This window comes from Lagopus muta, chromosome 7, assembly GCF_023343835.1.
Source record: "Lagopus muta isolate bLagMut1 chromosome 7, bLagMut1 primary, whole genome shotgun sequence".
In the NCBI taxonomy this organism is placed as follows: domain Eukaryota; kingdom Metazoa; phylum Chordata; class Aves; order Galliformes; family Phasianidae; genus Lagopus; species Lagopus muta.
In genome coordinates this window covers 37,874,991-37,893,808 of record NC_064439.1, presented here as the reverse complement: position 1 = coordinate 37,893,808, position 18,818 = coordinate 37,874,991, and the positions used below count along the sequence as shown (strand labels likewise).

The following is an 18,818-nucleotide window of genomic DNA, read 5'->3' as shown; positions in this document are numbered from 1 at the left end:
TGATGATGTGAACATGTTAACAAACACAGCAAGCACGAAAGGATGGTTCTTCCCCCATGTATGTTCAGTCCCACCAGCACCAGCTGTTTAGAACTGAGAGCATTCGAGGAGGGCGTAATCTTACTTCGGCAGCAACGTGGAGGTTGTCTCTCTGAGGCAAGTGTAACCAGCCCTTCTTTATGGACTTACACCAGAGTCAGTCTCTATAGAGACAGCCACAAGCACATGGCGGCACTAACACCGGTATCAAGCCTTCAGAATGAAAGACTGCTGGAATATTTAGACAAGGGCAAGCAGTAGTGTTTTTGGAAATGACTAAATGATCTTGGCTACATTTAAAAGAAAAAAAAGAAGGAGAAGAAATAAAAGATTCAGCCGGAGGCAAACACGTGGGATGGAAAACGTCAGCTCTACCGGCAAAACGCCCCGAGGCGCGCCGGACAACCCCGAGGCGGCACTGCTGCGGCCACGCGGCTGCTGGCAGTCTGCCGCTCCGCTCCGCGCCGCCCCCTCGCCCCGCCGCGCCCCGCTCCGCCCGGCCTCGCCCGGGCCGCAGAGCGCAGCCAGCCCCCGGGGGGCCGCGGCGGGCGGGGGCGCCTTCGCGCGAGGCGCTGCTCTCCCTGCCATTGGCTGACGGCGCCGCCGGCCGCGCGGGGGGAGGGGGCGCGGCGAGGCGGCCTGGGCTCGGCCCCCGGCGCGGCGGAGCAGTCGCGGCCGCCCCATCCCGAGGGCAGCAACGCCACGAACCTCCGCCGACAGGCAGCGGCGCCCGGCTCCCGCCCGTCTTCCGCTTCTCGACCCGCTGCCGGCCAGCTCGGCGGGGCCGCGATGGAAGAGGAGCGGGCCGGCGAGCAGATGAGACCGTTGCTCACCACGGTAACGTGGGGGAAGCGGGGGCGCGCACAAAGGGCCGCCGCGGGGCCGCGCGGGGTCGGGGGCTGCGGGGAATGGGAGGAGGCGGCGGGGACCCCTTGTGTGCCTCCCGCCCCTCGACGGACGAAGGCGGAAGCGACGCCGCCGGTGCCGGGCGTTTGGGACGCCCCTGGCAGCGGGGCGGGGGCCGCAGGTGTGCCGCCCGCCGGCCTCGTGCGCGGCGCCCTCCGCACCGCATCCCCTCCCGGGGCGGCAGGAGCCTTTGTTCCGCCGCGAGCGGCCCGGCCCCGGCCTTTGTGAGGCGCCCGCCGGGCTCGTGTCTCGCTCCTGCCGCCGGTGTTCCTGGCGGCGGGGTGCCCCTCCGCGTGCTCCGGGCCGGGCCGGGCGCCATCCCGGCGGGGCCCGGGCCTGGGGGGCTCGCGGGGGCGGATGGAGCGCCGGGACTTGGGCTCCTTCCTTCCAGGACCGGTGGCGAGGCGAAGCAGACATTTGTTGCCTTACTTCCTGTGCTACTGAAAAATACATGTGGTTCCCCAGTTGTAATTTCCCCTCCCTTCAGATGACTCAAGGTCTGGATTTTGTTAATGAGTCTCAATCTCCTTGCTTTGATATCCTCCTTGGAGGCCCTTTCCAAAAAGGTGTTGCACAGCAGCGTCTTTTTGGTGCCTGAAGAGGACAGATGTGTGTTTGGTGACACAAAGAAGGCGGTGATGGACAGAGAAATAGTGCACAGAACTGTCCGGTTTTCATCTGCCCACTGCTCTTCAAGGAGAGACTTGAGTCATGTTTGACAAAACCGGCACTCAAATGAAGTGCTGCCTTCCTGTGACATCAGTGTGCTCGGTGCCTTTCCTTTGTTGTAACGGAGCTCTGAGAACTCCGTCTCGCTGAGGTCCAGGGTGTGCATCTTATCTGCGTTCTTATCAGCTTTGTGTGATGGCTTCAGAAATCAAAATAATTGCACAGTTCTTAACACTTCTATAAATCTATTCCAGACCATTGCTCCATCATCTCGTTGTTGCTGTCAGAATAACATATTCCAAATTCGTGGCCAGTTGTTTAGAGTAAATCCACAGTGAGAGCAAACAGCTGATGCCATTAACTGTGTTAAAGCTACCTTGCCTCTCTGTAGGAGGTACTTCTCAGCTGGCAGTAGAACACTCATTCCTGTCCAGTAGGGAGATATGAGGCTGTGTGGAGCCAATTGCAAAGCCTTAGGGCTTCCAGTGCGTGAGACTATTGTGATAGATGCTAATAGTTACCCTCAGGTGAATCCTAATGAAAAGAGGATTACCGACCTCATGAAAGTCAATGTGCCCCAGCACATCTTTGTCAGGCCCAGCAGGAGTCACTTAGACTCCGTTGTACCAGAAATTAAGGAGGGGCTTTCGGGTCAGCCACATGAGCTGCTGTACTACTGCAGCTGCTTTTCATGTAGACCTTGGGAACTGAGGTGTTCAGAGGAGTGGTCCAGGATGGTTTCTGTGTATCAGCAGAGGCTAGGCAGGGGCTGGTCTGAGTGCAGAGGGGTGGGTATTTGGGAGGCGACTGCAACTGAGGCTGAGTGAAATGGTCAGAAAGGTGGTGAGAGGAAGACAGAAAGATTGGTAAGAGGTAGGAAAAAAAAGAATTTCTAGGGAGGACTGATGAAGCACGTGGCTTAAGCAAAAGAACAGGACGTACACTGATCTTTTAGCAATTACATAGTGTAGCAACAAAGGATTTGTTATGAGAAGTTTATACAGAATCACTAAAGTTGGAAAAAGCCTATAAGATCATCTAGTCCAGCTGTCAACCTGTCATCACCACACACGCTAAGCCATGTCCCTAGTATGTACCTGGAAGCTTTAGTACAACACTACTAAATCCCAAGTATGAGTGCTTTTGACAGTACAGCTTAGTTTTTCTAATCCTGTGCCTCTCTTACTGCTGCTAGCAGAGCTTGCTGAAACTGCTTACACGTGCAAGGTTGTAAGGAATAAACATCTCTGAAAGGTGACAGAAACTCTGTAGGAAGTGTGAATCAAGTGCTGGGTCTTAGAAATGCAGAAGTGCAGTCAAGGGAGCAGCTTCTTTCCTTTCTTTCTTTTTCCACTTTTTGATAAGTCAGATTCTTAGATAAAAAAGCAACTTTGCTGTTTCTTGGGTGGAGGAGCATCTCTGTCAATCAATCCCCACCCTTCCCATGGGACTTTTTCCATCAGCAGCGTAAAACACCTTTTAACTTGCTTATTTTATATTACAGGTCCAGTCCTAAAGATGAGAATCACCATATTCATAGGATATTTTGAGGAGATGGCATGGTGACAATGTGTATACAAGAGGTGGAGGCAAAACAAATTTCTGCTGTAGTTACTATGACAAGAGAGAAACTGCTGGTCAGAATATCTGATAGGAATAGGGAATACAATAGAAAAAAGATAACGAATTAATAAATCCATGGTTCTTTCATACCTTACATACTGTAAGCTGCTCTGCTCCCCTCTCCTTATTGTTACTGGAAAAGATTCACTGAAGGGCAATAAGATATGAAATAGGTCTTAGATGAGAACTGACTGAACAGGCTAGGGCTTGTCAGCCTTGTAGAGATAACTTGGAGACGGGATGATGGTATGTTAAGGCTCTATAAAGTTACTGTGGAGAAAGCAGATGGAGGGGGAAGAGAGGCGTGTGGTGTTAAATGAAGCCAACAGGAGCTAGGTTCAGAGCAAACAAAAGGAGGTGGTTCTTCACTCAGTGTAGGAATTTTACAGGTAAACCTGCTATAGGATTTGTATACAAGAAGATTTTGTGGACTGAAGGGCAGGTTAGACAGTAAACTTTTTTGACAGGGAACTTTTTTGCTCAAGTGTTTGATTTTGACCCCTTTATGATATACGTGGTGCAAAGAGTGGTAGACCGTGCATTATGGCTGAGTAATAGTAATGGGTGCTGTGGTTGTGTTCTTTTTCCTTTTTTTTTTTTTTTCCCCTGGTGTAGCAAATCTGTTTTGATCACTAGTCTGCTGTGTATTATGATAACAACTGAAAGTGGCTCCTGTTGGAGAAAAAGCTTTTCTTGCTGGCTTTCCATGACATGGTGACATGACAGAATGTAGTCTGCCAGATAGCACTGAAGATAGCTTTCACATTTCTCTGCTGTTCCTGAAGTGACTGCATGATTGTACCTTTACTTCTCAACAGCCCTATATGTGTATTATTAAGTGGGTTTTAGACGTTACTGATCAAGAGTGATCATGTTGCAATGGCAGCTTCAGGCTTTTACTTTAGGCTTTGCTTGAGCACTTACGAGATACAGCCTCACTTCACCAACATGCATAATCACTGCAGTGGAGTCTGTCCATTCTTTCATCCCAGTGCTTTTTTTAAATGCAACTAGACAGTGTTTGGTACTCCAACTTTTCTCATCTGTGATAAAACCCTTGAAGGCTTACAGTAATATAGGGTAACAAAAATCAGAGCCTCTTAAAATAAAAAAAAATACACAAAGTGACGGAAATTAGTCCTGTCAGAATCGGCTGCGAACTACAATTCTGCAGCTTAATAATAAAGATACAAATTGCATTTTCTTTCCAAGAAAAATCTTAGATACATTTATATTAATGTATTTTGGGGAGAAACAGGTGTTTGGTGGCAGCTGGACTGGAGCATGTGGCTTTGGAACCATGCTTTGGTGCAGTTACTGCATTTCAGATAGCCCAGTAACTTTGTAGTAATGGAAACAGTTCCTTTTAAAAAGCGTTTAAAGTTTTAATTTACCTAGGTGGTTCGTTATGCATAATAATGTGAGTACCATCAGTACAGTAAAACCAACTTTGATGGGATTGACTGCTTCACATCTTTACACGTGTCTTGTATGACTGTTTTACAAATGAGCTGGTGCAGAAGTTTCCTCTTGGTGCAATTACTACTCTTCCCATTTGACATGTGGCTTTTGTGATGGTAAGTCAAATGACAGGTCTCTGGAGAATATTATGCTGGTAGATTTACATATTTTTTTTCCATATTAACACAGCTGGATATGGTGCTTTCTCTTTATGGCTAGATGAGGGTAACTGAGGGCATGTCTGTGCTGCATAACTGAGCACAGTGCGGGGAACTCTCCTCCCCCATGGGTCTGTGGCATCTGGTTGAACACATGCTCTCAACAATTTAAACCAGTACGGTTACACTGATGCAGTGATGTCCCTGCTAAATAACCCTGGCCAGAAAGAGTATCGTTGGCCTGATGACCTTTCTGACTTGTGTCTATGACTTTGATAGACAGACTGCTTTTCTGTATTGTGCTGACTGGATATTCTAGGTTTGGTTAAGGTGTGTACAGCTTGCACCGTGTGGGCCTGTAGGCAATGCTTGTGATTGCTTCTGGATTAGGAATGCTGTAAGCTGCTATTACCAATATGTGCTGTCAGCCTTTTTGAGTTCTTAGAAAGTTACCTATGGCTGCCCCAGACTTGAGAGCTTTCATTAGGCTTAATTGCTGTGGATTTAATTTGTTGTCCAAGATGAGATGCAGCGTAGAGTAAGTGTAAAATCCATGCGATTGAGACATTGTCTTGGGTTTGGTATAGCATATTCTGAAATGATGAAGTTTAGGAACATTTACATTCCACGCTATTTACTAAAGTTAAGGTGGTTGACCAGTTAATATTCTGAAATGATGATATGAATGAATGAAGAGGTTCAAGTAAAGGTTCTATAAATCAGCAGGTTGAGAAATACACCACAAATTGTGCACCACCCTTTATATCAGTAGATGACTGGATGCAAAGATGAATATTGATTCTTTGACAGGTGTTTTGAAATACATATTTCTCAATTCACAGTTAGCAGGAGGTGAAATCATTAAAATACTGGTTTTAAAGAGTGCAGCATTTGCATTTAAAACAAAAGAATTAAATCCTGACATCTTAGAGCTCTCTCTTTTTTTTTTTTTTTTTTTTTTTTTTTACTGGCAATAAATGTCAATTATGCAAGCATCCCAAATCTACCTTGTCAGCATATCTCAGTGGTTATTAGAAGGGATTATCTGTTCAAGAGTTTGTGTTAGTGCTTGGCACCCTCTAAGTTTGTGTTTCATTGGAAATTAAAATTTGCTGCAGTTTCTGTGGCAAAGGAAATGTGTATTTTTAACCACTAGATGGAGTCATTTTATTTGCATACCAACATGCTTATTTACATAGGATTAAAAAACGTTTTTTTTTTTTTAAGTCTCCTCAGTCATTTTGTATTTGGAGTATGGCCTGTGGTTATTTTATTATTTGATTGCAGGTAAGACCAAATATTTTGTTCTTCCAGTCGCAGTGTTAGGATTATACAGCAAGACTATTCCTCTTTTATGGGTGTGTAGAAGAGAGTGAATGCTTGTGCTCTGAGAGCATTACATTTATCCTTGTAAGTTACCCACTTTAACAAGAGCAGAGCTCTTATAGCTTTTGTATACCTTGTGATACCTGAAGTAACATTTCAGAATATTGATGCATATTATTGTATCTCTCAGCCTGGCTGCTTTTGTTACTTGAGATTTTGTTTTTCCTACTCCAGTGCTTTAACTAAACTGACTCAATACTATCCAGTGGAATGGTTGTCCTATCTGGATATATTGGCACAAGTTGTCTTAATCATTTCGGCAGTGACAGAGTGCTCTATAACCTTTAAAAAAAAGCCAACAAACAAAAAACCCACAACAACAACAACAAACCCTTTGCTTATTAGTTCTAGCAAGTCTCATTTTAGCAGGAACATTTCAAATGTGTTTGGTGCCAAGCCTCCTATGGTCTTTCAGCAACCACTTTTCTGAAGCGTATGGTTTTCTTAGGGTTTGATTCTTTGATCCTGTTGGTGAAGTAACCAGTGTCTAACCTGCATTTATACTTAGTCCTTCAGTTTCCCCAGCTCTTTCAACTCTTCTGTTCTGAACGCTGTTCTTAATGAATGCAATTTTGAAGACTAGGGCCTTATTAATATCTTCATTTCAAATTCTCTCATTAACTGGTATTTTGCGAGCTATAGGTATGTCTTCTTTTTCCCAGAATTCCTACTGTGAGGGATTTTGAACGTTCTTCTAACTCAGTGTTGGTGATTTTATGCTTGCTTTTTGTTCCATCTCACTGATAATTTGCATTTTCAGCAAATGATGTACCAAGTACTAGTGTTTTTCATAAGCTGTAGTTATGCTGAAAGGCATCTAGACTTGTCTTATTGGCAGTATGGCTAAGACCCATACTAAAATGTTTCTAAACTTCAAAACAGGCTTGAAGGTTTTTATTAGTGAAAGAGAGTCTAAAGTAGAGGTTTCCACACATCAAGCCATTGCCCTGCTTTAACAGAATTCCTGGTACTTCCTCCAAATGAACTGGAGCTTACTGTGGGTAAGGCATGCAGACAGATATTAAAGAGAGGATGTGGGATTTACCTATGGAACTGTGTCTTTTATGATTCCACCATCTGATGTGTATTGAAATTCTACTGCTTAACCATGTGTTCTACTTGCTGTTGCTACTTTCCTCTGGTATAGCTATAATACTGGGGATCTGTGTCTGTAAAGATCTGCTTTAAGGCAGGAAGAACTGGAGGCTTGCCTGACAATCTGACTGAATGATTTAATTGTTTTTCTCCATCATCATTTTTCAGTATGAGAACATATGTGCACTATGAACACGTGTATGGGCAGTGTGTTTTGGGAAGGCTATGCTTCCCTAAAGTGAAAGGTACAGATTATTTTTTTCCTAGTCATTTACATCCTGGGCTGATTCTTTTGTATTTTCCATGACTAATGTCTATTAAACATATGCTTGCTGTGTCTTGATTTGGATCTGTTTTTGGGTAAGGAGCAGGACTGTTAAGTGGTTGTAAATACTTGGGTTATGGTAAAGGTAATGTTATAAATTTTGCCCTTCTACAAAAAGCTGAGATTTTGTTTCAACAAAAGTACTACTTCTCAATGCTACAACTGTTTCATTAGCAGAGTAGAGTTATCATGTGATGTGAGAATCTGTAAACAGGCTGTTTTGTGGTATATGTCTGTTACCAAAGAACAGGAAGAAGTTAAAGTAAACTTGTATTTGAGAGAAGTTTCAGTTGGATCTCATTTGGTCTCCGTTTCTGGAGTGGGACAACTTCCCAAACCAAAATTTCTGTTGCCTTGTGAAGGCCTTCAGGCTGTTGTGCTTCAGCTTAGTATAACTGTTGAGATCCAGAACACATGTGATTTTTTTTCTTGAAAATTTTTTTTTCTTCCACGCAAGGTTATGAGTGAGTGAGTGCAGCTAATAAATCATGTCTGTTGCTAACTGATCGGACTCGGTTGACATTTGAAAACCCCAAATCTTCAGATACTCTTTTACATTTGTAAGAAAAGAATGTATTGCAGATGCTGATGGCCATAAAACCTTCCTGTACAAACTTATTTTCTGCTTCTGTTCTATAACTTCAGTTAAAAAAAAAAAAAAAAAAAAAGTTTCCTCCCTTACTGCCCTCCACATCTGTCACTAGTTTCAACTTCCAGATACCAACTACTAGTTTCAGCTCTGCTTTGGCTTGTTTAATTCTACCCCTGCACAGCTGTATGTCTGTGTATTCCTTCTACCAGTTTCCACCTTTCATACTCTGTTTCCACATTTGAAATCAGTCATAAGTGCCTTCTCTTGCATGCTGTCCCATTTTCAGGCCTTCACGACTTCTTGCGAGTTGAATTCTGTCTCCTGTTCATTGCCTTCCCAGTCTGGCTTTCCTCAGGAGCCTTCATTCATCTGTTGTTGCACTCCAGCTATACTAGCTGTTCCAGTGTTACTCTGTAATTTCAATGAAGCTCTGACTTGTAAGTCAACCTATTACTTCCCATACCGTGTGCATTGGTGTGCAAGCACTTGAGATGGGCCCACATCCATCACAAAGTGAATGAGTGCCTTTTCTGTTAAGGATTCTCCATGTCTTCACTGAAATCTGACAGCCTTTCTCTACCAAGCTCTATTCATACGATTGATGGCAAAGATGCTCTTGCCCCACTTGAGCAGGTGGATCTTTGATCCTGAAATGAAGCTGGCCATAGAAATAAAAGTCATGCTGGAAATCAGATGTTGACCATGTGGATGCTTGCAGTCCAACCTGAGCCTTCTGCTTATCTTTGGAAGGACTGAGAATGCCACATGGGCCTTTTCACCCTTGCCTGTGGAGTGCACTATTTACACTAGATTCACTCAACAATAATGATTAGTTTTTTGGAAGTATTGCTGATGACTACATGGGTAAGTAGCAAAGGGTGGTATTTTGAGAGCTGGATAAGCCTTGACTGTCTTTCCAAAACATCCTAGAGCCCAACATCCAGCAAGCAGCAGACCTGCAAGGACTTGCTGTTGATCTTTAACTGTATGCAGTGTGTCATCCCATCCTGCAGTTACTTCATCTCCCACAGATGAGGCTGCTGCTATACCAGCCCCTGGGAAGGAGCACCTGCTGTTCCTTGTGGTGCAGCATCTGGACAGTGACATTCTCCTGATGGAGTTCTTAGGATTTCTAAGAGAAATGTTTTCTGTGAGGAATGATTGCGCCAGCTTATGGTAGGGATTTTGCCATGCAGCGAGTTTTAGGCTGCTTGGTATCTATGCCTCATGGACTGCTTTGACATCTAATAGCTACCTCTGTTAACTCAACCCTGGGAGATGATCTGTGCCTGTGCTAATGTTTTTAAACTAATAAACTTCACCATCTATTTCTGTTCATGAATATATATATATAATATTATATTTTTTATTATTATTTATATATATATATTTGTATTGGCTCATTGAGGGACAACCCAATAAAACTTCATTTTTTTCCAGGTCACGTATTTATATTGATACACATTTCTTTGCCTTACCTTGTAATATTTAATGTGGTACTTGTTAAATGCTGTCATGTAGGGGAAAGAGAATTTTGCTCTTTTCTTCTACTCTGTAGTGTCTGTAGCTCTAATTTGTCATAGGTTGAAACTTTGGTACTCCTTCCTTCTCTAGAAAGAAATAAGAAGAAAATAAGGAAGTCTTTTTCAGATATATTACCTTCTTGCTGTGTTGGTTGCAAGTATAACTTGTTTCACTTAACAACTCGAGCTCATTGGACAACTGTTTGTACAATCTTAGATTACTGTGTTGTTCCTGTTTGTAGATTCTACAGGATGCAGTGGAATAAAATTGGATTGCAATCATTTCAGTCCTCAAATAAGAAATATTTTGGTTTTTATGTTGTGTCAGACAAGGAAATTTCGGACCTGGGGCATTCTTGTTCACTTGTTTGTATAGGAGTGTAGCAATAAACATCTGTTTATGCTCATACATTTGGAAGTTTTATTTTTGCACATCTTATAGGTGTAATAATACTTGCTCAGAATTGCCTACTTGTAAATGTTCATCCAGAAGAGCTGTGCTGTACCTATAAACTTCTGTATTCTGACTTATCACTACTATCAAGTTATACTGCATAAAGTGCTCTGATAAGTGCATTGACTCCACTGTACGTAGAATCACAGAATCATAAGGGTTGGAAGGGACCCCTGGAGTTCATGTAGCCCAACCCCCTTGCTAAAGCTGGTTCCCTATAGCGTACTGCATAGGAAAGCTCCCAAGCAGGTTTTGAGCATCTCCAGAGGAGGAGACTCCACAGCCTTTTTGGGCAGGCTGTTCCACTTTGTCACCTTCACATTAAAGAAGTTTTTCTCACTTTTCACAGAACTTCCTCAGTTCCCATCTGTGCCCATTGTTCTGTCATTGGGCACTGATGCAAAAAGCCTGGCCCCATCTGCTTGACTCCCATCCAATTGGGTATTTATAAGCACTGCTGAGATCCCCCCTGTCTCCTCTTCTGGCTGAGCAGTGCCAGGTCTCACAGCGGCTCCTCATAAGGGAGCTTCTTCAGGCCTCTCATCATCTTTCTGGCCCTGTATGTATGTGTTGAGTACATGTATGGATTGAGAACTGGGCGTTCTTTGGTTGTTATCTGAGAGCTCATTTAATTCTGTTAACAAGCTTTGTATTTATTTGTAGGTAAAATGAAGTTAATGTTCTGTTTTCTGAAAGATCTGGGAGCTGCTGTGGTTGCTGATGTCTGTTACAGGTGTTGTTGGGGCGAGTCATTTCCATGCTACAGCCTTCCTGGTTGAAAAGCTAGGAAGCTTAAAGTCTACAGAGTTTACAAACCTTGAAAACAAAGTAATGGAAGCATAATTAAGAATGCAGTAGGAAGTACTGTGAATTTGTGAAATAGAAAGTGGTGTTATGAAATCAAGTGAAAGCTGTTCTTATACCTGACTCGTTAAGCAACTGTGACATTAGCCCTTGAAGTTAAGGGCAGTTTGACAGGTTGAGGCATTTCAGGAGCTTGAGTTTCTTCATTGTGAGCCTGAATGGAAAAAAAAACTCCTGGTTTCGTGCAGTAGCCTGATCTACTTTGAACATTAATTTTCTGTCTTGATTATCTCTTGCATATAGATTTCATAGCAGTCATTCTTGCTTCCATTACAGTTGAAAAGATACTGCTACTTTAAATTTTGATGTGTATTTGCTACTTATTGTGTGGCTACATTGAAACTACCATCTCTATGATTCTTTGTATTTGCTTCACTTGGACACAACTGTAGCTTCTGAGAGATGTTGTCCTTTGGCTAATAACCTGTCCTGCTCTGGTTTTCAGGTGTATTCTCTCAAAGGTTTCTTTTGTCTTTTCAGAGAGGTGGTATGCGTTTGCTTTGAGACTCAGATGGGATGTCTTTATTTAATTTCCAAAGGCTATTAAAATAAGCTTAAGAAGAGCAGGAATGTATTTTGTTAATATGAAGATGATGAATATGTTCCTGATGGAAGAAAGCTTTTGGACCACAGGGTTACAAATTACCTTTGCAGTGCTGCTCTGGAACAAACCAAGAGTATGTTACACATTTGTGCATTCTTTGAATAATTCGTGAAGTCAAAGAACTGATTGCATGTTCTTTAATTAGCTTGCTAAACAATAAGGTGGGATTATTATTTAGACTATTGCTAGATTTATTACTTCTTTGTTTCTCTTAAAAAAAAAAAAAAAAAAAGAAGATTAAAAGATTATACTTAAACTGTTTTAGGGATAGTGTGTTTTGTATGCTTTTTCCTCTTTGGCTTGTACCTCACTATTGTGAGGATATACTACTGTGTAAGTGTGTGTATATTTTGAGTGTAAGCACACACATTTCTTTCACACGTCAAACATATTTTGAGGCAGACCTAGTGTATGAAAAAGGAAGTGAGAAACTTTGTAGTGAATAGCTGCAGTTGGTGTTGCTGTTGATGGTAAATTTCTTCATTTTCTGTTTGTCAAGTAACTGCACTCCACCAGCCATGCATTTTAAGACTGTTTATATAAAAACAAACAGATAGCATCAGATGATTGTTATGACTCACTTAAGGAAGTGATAAAACGCAAGAGCAGCAGCAGTCCTTTCCTTTTTCAACCTGATTTTATTAACATTGCTGGGCTTGCCTGCCATTGTCAGATACCAGAAAGGAATTTAAGCAGACATATATTTTTGTCGTTAATATTTGGTTGATTTGCAAATAGTTACATAACTATAGGGTGGAGAGACATTTTTCAGCTTAAATTAAGTGTTCATAAGAGTTACTGGAAAGCTACATTGTAAACACAAGGAAAATTATTAAAACTTCTCTGAATGGTTTTTTTTTTTGTGTGCGTGCAAATCTTTGAGCTTTCAAAACTGCCATTGTGCACATGTCAAAAAAAAAGGAAGAATATCAGCAGCATTTTTTGCTTGGCATCAGTCTTGCCATCTAACTGCTGGTGCTATATAAAGAGATTGCAATTTAAATTCTTTAAAAATATAACCAGTTTCAATTTGATGTACTTATTTTGTAATGTACTCTGCTATATTAACTTTGCTTTTACTGTAACATACAACTGTGTATGTGCATATGGGAAGGACAGATGCTCTTGAGTCTTGCTTTATACTCAGATATGTCCAGCTAGTGCTTCAGCTGAAGATCAGTTTGTTCAAAAATTGAGAGTGCTTTTCATTAAAGTTAGTAGGATGACCATTAATTTAAACTGTGTGAAATTACAGATTCAAGCTTCAGAACAGTGGAACCCAAAAAAACTTTGGGTCTGATCTCATCTGATCTCCAAGAAAGAGCAAATTAAATATTGGTGGAGTGCTAGCTTAAACTATTTTTTTTTGTATGGGACAGTACCATGCCCAAATGATTCTCAGTCATTTGTTTGACATGCTTAAATATACTTAAATCAGGAATCCATTTATATGCAATTAAATTTCACAGTTTTGTAACTCAACTTCTGTACAATGCATTCTTGCTTGGTAGGTAGCCAGTTGGTTTGCAGAAATTGAGAAATAAGATGGTAGTATTATATTTGGTGTTAACAAATGGTGCTAGTCTGAGATTTTTAATTCTTGAGCATGAGTAAGTTACTTCTGCTGTGAAGGAGACACAAGTGAAAGCCAAAATACAAATAGGGGGCTGAAGAAACTTAATGTGCCTCAAACCAAAGAAAATATATACTATTTGTATGCTGAGTTTTGAGTGCATACAATAGACTAAAAAATTGTTAGATGTCTCAAATTGAGTACTGCTAATTCTACTTTTCCCTGTAGTTCTCTGACTTAAAGCAAACCAAAACAAAGTTTTCCCATCTACTCAATGAGAATAATGTGCTGATTTTCAGGGTATCTTAATGAAGTGAATCCTGTTTCTCAGTTATAAAGGCATAGTGAAGATGAAGAACTTCAATCTGTAACAGAAAAATATTATCTGTAAATAATAGTCAGCTTGTGTTATTTCTGAATGTATTAATGTGTAGTTAGTGATATCTGTGCTGTAATGCGGTTGTTTATGGTTCTGTTGGTGAGTAGTAGCAAAATGGTTGAGCCTCTTCTTTCTTTGCATTGAGGTACAACTCAGTGCTGAACCCTCAGTCCAGTGTTGGCAGCTGGAAAGATACAATTGCTAGTCTGAGTGCTCTGAGGTCTCTTGGCTGTGTGGACTGTTCTCTCTGTGTTAGCTAGTCTGTATGTACCAGGCTCTTTGTTACGTATTGAGTTGAGCTGGGCCTGTACATCTTAAAATAAAGGAAAACAGGAAGTTTCAGTGTGCTTTTCTTGTTGGTGTTGGTGCAACTTATTATAATTTAATTTGATTACGGAATGTTAGCTGATCTGAATACAGCAAATAATTTAGAATGCGCTGTTTTGCTAAGTAGGGTGACTAATTTGTCTCTGTTACAGTCACTGGTTCGTTATATGACAAGATGTTTACTTTGTTTGCACTGTGGTAGCAGTGGCCCAGGTGTCTGAGTATGATGCGCCAGTCCTGGAGAATATGTAAGGTGAGAATTTGTACACTAACAGTAGCTGTCCAACCGGGTGGCCTTCCTCCAGATTATATTATTCTGAAGTGTGTACAGAGCTTGAAGATTTATCTGCTTGTCCATACCAAGCAGCTCTGTGGTTGAGTTTCTTGTGGGGGAGAGGGAGGAGAATAGGTCAAGACTTCAAAATTATATAGTGATGATTAATGCATTCACAGGTAATTAACTTCCTGGCAAGAAGCTTAATTTTTTTTTTTCTTTTTTTTTTCTGCCAGTTACCCTTGGAAAAGGTCTGTAAGAGCTTGATAAGCACTGGTTAGGTGGTTCAGGTCAAGCGATTGGAGCTGCAGTCTGATCTGTTGCCATAAGAGGCTACTGCGATTAGGGGGAGGTCACAAGTGCTACTTCCAGGTGCTGGGGGACCAGAACCAGGGTGAATTTGGTGGCAGCAGAAGCACCAGGGAACCAGGCAAAGGTGTACCTGTTTTCAGAAATGGCTGCTAGAGAAAGATGTCACTGTCTCTAGACATAAGTTTGTTTTAGATGCTGTAGAGGTGGCAAGAGATCTAAACAATAGCAGTACAGGTGTCCGAGCAAGGTGCTGTGGATGCTGCTGGAAGCCCAAGCTGGGTTCTGGCTTGGGAAGGCAGTGGAACTGAGTGCACAGGAAGTGACGGAAGGGATGTCTGTATTTGTATTTGTGCTTGTTTCAAGAAGTGTGATGTATGCGTACAACATACATGAGTTTTCACTTAAGAATAAATAACACATACTTCCAAGATGAGATATTGGGTCTTGTGACTTTTGCATTGCTACTATTTGTTTTGAAGCCTTGAGGATCAAGATGATACGTGGTGATATGGCACAAGAATGTGAACATCAAGACAACATTATGGTATGGAGAACCTGTTTCTTGCTTCAGTTGTTTGGCAGTATGAAATGGGCTTGGGGCAAAGACAGGATAAACTGCCTTTCTTGTCTCAAGTGTCACTACAGAAATATCAATTTTTTTTTTTATTGTGCAAGTTTACTGTTTCGTTTACTGATGATGGATTGTTGTGGGCTCCCCAGTGCAAAAAGGACAGGGAAAAGAGTCCAGCGAAGAGCCATGAAGATGATAAAGGGCCTGGAGTACCTCCCTTATGAGGAAAGGCTGAACAACCTGGGTGTGTTCAGCCTTGCGAAAAGAAGACTCAGAGGGGATCTGATCAATATCTATAAGTATCTCAGATGCGGGAGGCAAATGGACGAGGTCAGACTCTTCAGTGGTGTGTAGTGATAGGACAAGGGGAGAAGGCCACAAACTGGAGCATAGGAAGTTCTTCATAGATGTGCATAAGAAGTTCTTCACACTAAGGGTGATGGAGTACTAGAACAGGTTACCCAGAGAGGTTGTGGAGTCTCCTTCCCTGGAGATATTCAAGTCTCTCCTGGATGCCTACCTGTGCAACCTGGTCTAGGGAGCCTGCTTTGGCAGTGGGGTTGGACTCAATGATCTCTAGAGGTCCCTTCCAGTTCCTACAGTTCTTTGATTCTGTGATAAACATCTTCTGAATCTGGTAGTATTCCTGAAGCAAAGTACAGAAGGGAAGAGGAGGGAACAAACTGAGGAACTGTTTTCAATCTCCTGTTGCTTATATAGGAACCATTAAAATAAGATAATGATTGAGGAAGAGACTTGTGAAAAGTGATAACAGGTGATGGGGAGCTTGTGTGTGTGTCCTTCTGTGGCCCTTCATGAGAGTTCCATGAGAGGCCCTTCATGGCCCTTCTCCAGAGTTCTATGGGAAATTCACGTGTAACAGCTAGAAACAGAGGTAAGTTTTGGAAAATATCCCTTGGCAAGGGATATTTTCTTACTTTCCCATTTGTTTTGGTTTCCAGCTTTGGCGTAAAATATCTAATGCTTTTCTTTGTTAGGAAAAACTTTGGCTTTTATCCATAGCCTGATCTGTTGACAGGTGGCCTCAAAGGAATTAGATTGTCACTAAGTGTACTGTCACTAAGTGTGTGAGCGAGTCTGTACGCAGTGATGTGAAAAGAGTCCTATGGAATGTTTCCCCTAGAAAATGGTTTGGGACTCTGGAGAAGTTGGTGTTTTCTCCACGTACCTGCAAGGATCGGCAGTGACTTGTGTTGCAGCAGTGGAGTTTCCGTTGGTGGCTGCAGACAAATGCCCCTGTGTTTAAGTTGGAAGGAGGGTGCTTGCAGTTCTACTTAGGTGTTGCATACTGCTTTGTATATATCTAAACACTGAGTTCTTTCAAGCTGCACAGAATTAACATGTTACTCTTCTGGTTCACTTTCACATGGGTTGCTAAGCTACTAGTGAAGTGCCTGCTTTATTTCTTTAGTAACTACACAGAGACCCACAGCAACTTTCCAGTGGCCTGATGTTAAAGAGATAGAAATGAAAACTGAACTGTAAAATGATCTCCTGGATGTAAACTTCTTCAAAGTTTTGGTTTTCCCTGTTTGGTGCCGTCTGTATTACAGAAGAAAGTGTTTCTAAACCCCTTAGATCCCAGTAAATCAGTTTTGTTAGGAGAAATATCAGAAAATTACGAAAACAATCCTGTTTTCCCTTTGTCTTTAGTATTATCTTATTAATGGAGATAATGTTTCTTCAAAGTTGTTAATAGACTAGATACAATGAAGCAGTGCCAGATTTACTTGTTTTAAACTGAATAATTGGATGTGTTCCTGTATCCAGGACCCTACAAGAGGGGCAGAGCAACAAGCTAGCATTCTTTTCAACTCAGAAAGGGCCACCCAGCATATAGCTACTGCAGAACTGAGAAGTCTGGAGCATAGCACAATCTGTCTTCCCTTCCAGCTGAGGGTTGGTTTTAAATGCTAATTACTTAATTAATACTTTTTTTTTTTTTTTTTTTAGTTTGTTACCGTAGTGGAGAGAGCCTGTACTTCAAGGCCTGCTCACAATGCATTTGTAAAGTGGTTTCTAATTGGCAAGTATAGGATGGAAGAGTTATGTTCTTCTTAGATTATCTGTTAGTATCATGCAGATATGAATTGTAACTCCTTTGATTGCTGCCCTTCTTTAGTGGCTTTTTCATCACCTTCACGCTCCTTGATACAGAGATTCTTATGTGAATACTTATGTGTCACAATATTATTTGTGAGTAACAGAACTACACGTAAGTGGAGGCTTCTGGATTTGATCTCTTTTAGAAAATTCTGAGAATCAGCTGTGGATTTTGTTTTCTTGAAAAATATTGATATTTTTCTTCTGTAGTTTCCTAAGTTCCAGTAAAAACTGCTTGAAGAGAGGGTATTTTGTGTTGCATCCTTGTAGCCTTTGGTCCATAAAATCTTGGTGACAAAGATAAGAATCTAGAAAGTGTATTTGAGTCAGTGTTTTAGAATGGATATGAAAGGTTAAGAATACTTGATTTTTTAGCAATGTAAGCATAGATGTGTTTCCTGTATTTGTGTTTTCCATTAAATGCATAGTTTGATAAGTGTCTTGATAGGTTTCTGGACTAGTGAGGTTAATTTGCAACGTCTAGAAAATATTTGAGTAGTTAACTGCATTTTTTTGTTTCTTTGCTTGAGTAAGCTTTTCTGTGGAATATAATTCTGCTTTAAAATGCCAATAAGGATGTAGGACTATAAAAGTAGGCAAATGATTATTTAAAGAAAAAGGAAAGGGGTGAGTTCCAGGAAACTTCTGAACTCTCTTCCACCCTCTTCCTCCACCCTCTTTGTTATAAACAATCTGTGAGTGCTGCTAATGGCATCTTCTAAACCTGTGTATCTATCTTTGTCTCCTAATGCTACTTAATTCTTTCAGAGCTTTTAGCCATGCAGGCTTGCCTTCTAAATTCAAACTAAGACCCAGACTAGAGATGAAGCATGCTGACGTGGTGGTTCTCAGAGTCTGGCATTGTGGTACAGATATCTCCATTGTCGATTACGTTAGTGATGATGCTGATTAGGAGCGCGTGTGCGTGTATGAATCAGTATAAGCTGCTGGTAACATTACATGCTATTTAAAAAAAAAAAAAAGCATTTATCATATGGGGTCAGTCAGAAATTGAAACAAGCTTCGAATACACATTATTATTCTTTATATTCCTTTCTTAGTAATACATCTGCTAGTATTGGTTTTTCTTTTTTTTTTTTTTTTTTTTTTTTTTTTGATGCTCAAGGAAGGTAACTATGAAATTTCTAAGATCTTTTAGAAATCTGTTTTTGAGGAAATGTAAATGGTTCCTAAAGTCAGAGTATGAAATCTACTGCTTTTATTTAAATGAATTGCAGCCCAGACAAAAGCTCTGAAAAGAACACCTAGATCACCAAAAGCTGTGATGTTGTCTTTCCCAAAATATCTAGTTTTCTTCAAGGGTGATTAAAATTTCAATAAGAAGGTACTGTTTTCTACTGAAGATGAGTGCCATGTTGGTACAACCTCATTTGATTATGACTACTTAACCAACTTACAGCAGCTTAGGCAAAATAACATTGAATAAAAAGAAAAATAGAGTAGGAAGTTGCTTATAATATGGTTATAACCTAGGCAAATGAGTACATTATCATTATAGGCATGGGGATTTGCCCAGAGGGCAGGAATATTCAATTTTC

The 18,818-nt window shown here is 41.3% G+C and overlaps 1 protein-coding gene across 5 annotated transcripts in view; it reads left to right on the top strand.

Annotated features, from left to right (window-relative positions):
- SLC4A7 (solute carrier family 4 member 7) overlaps window positions 1-18,818 on the top strand; it is a 95,241-nt gene that overhangs the window by 11,751 nt on the left and 64,672 nt on the right. For 3 of the 5 annotated variants that reach the window (XM_048950705.1, XM_048950704.1, XM_048950700.1), the window contains exon 1: window positions 11,671-11,772. The exons of 1 other annotated variant lie outside the window; for it this stretch is intronic. In XM_048950705.1, the coding sequence (XP_048806662.1) occupies window positions 11,680-11,772 (93 nt within the window). In that variant the 5' untranslated portion in view covers window positions 11,671-11,679. Of the gene's footprint in view, window positions 1-676; window positions 877-11,670; window positions 11,773-18,818 lie in introns of those variants that run through there. One more of the 5 variants, XM_048950701.1, reaches the window with a different exon arrangement.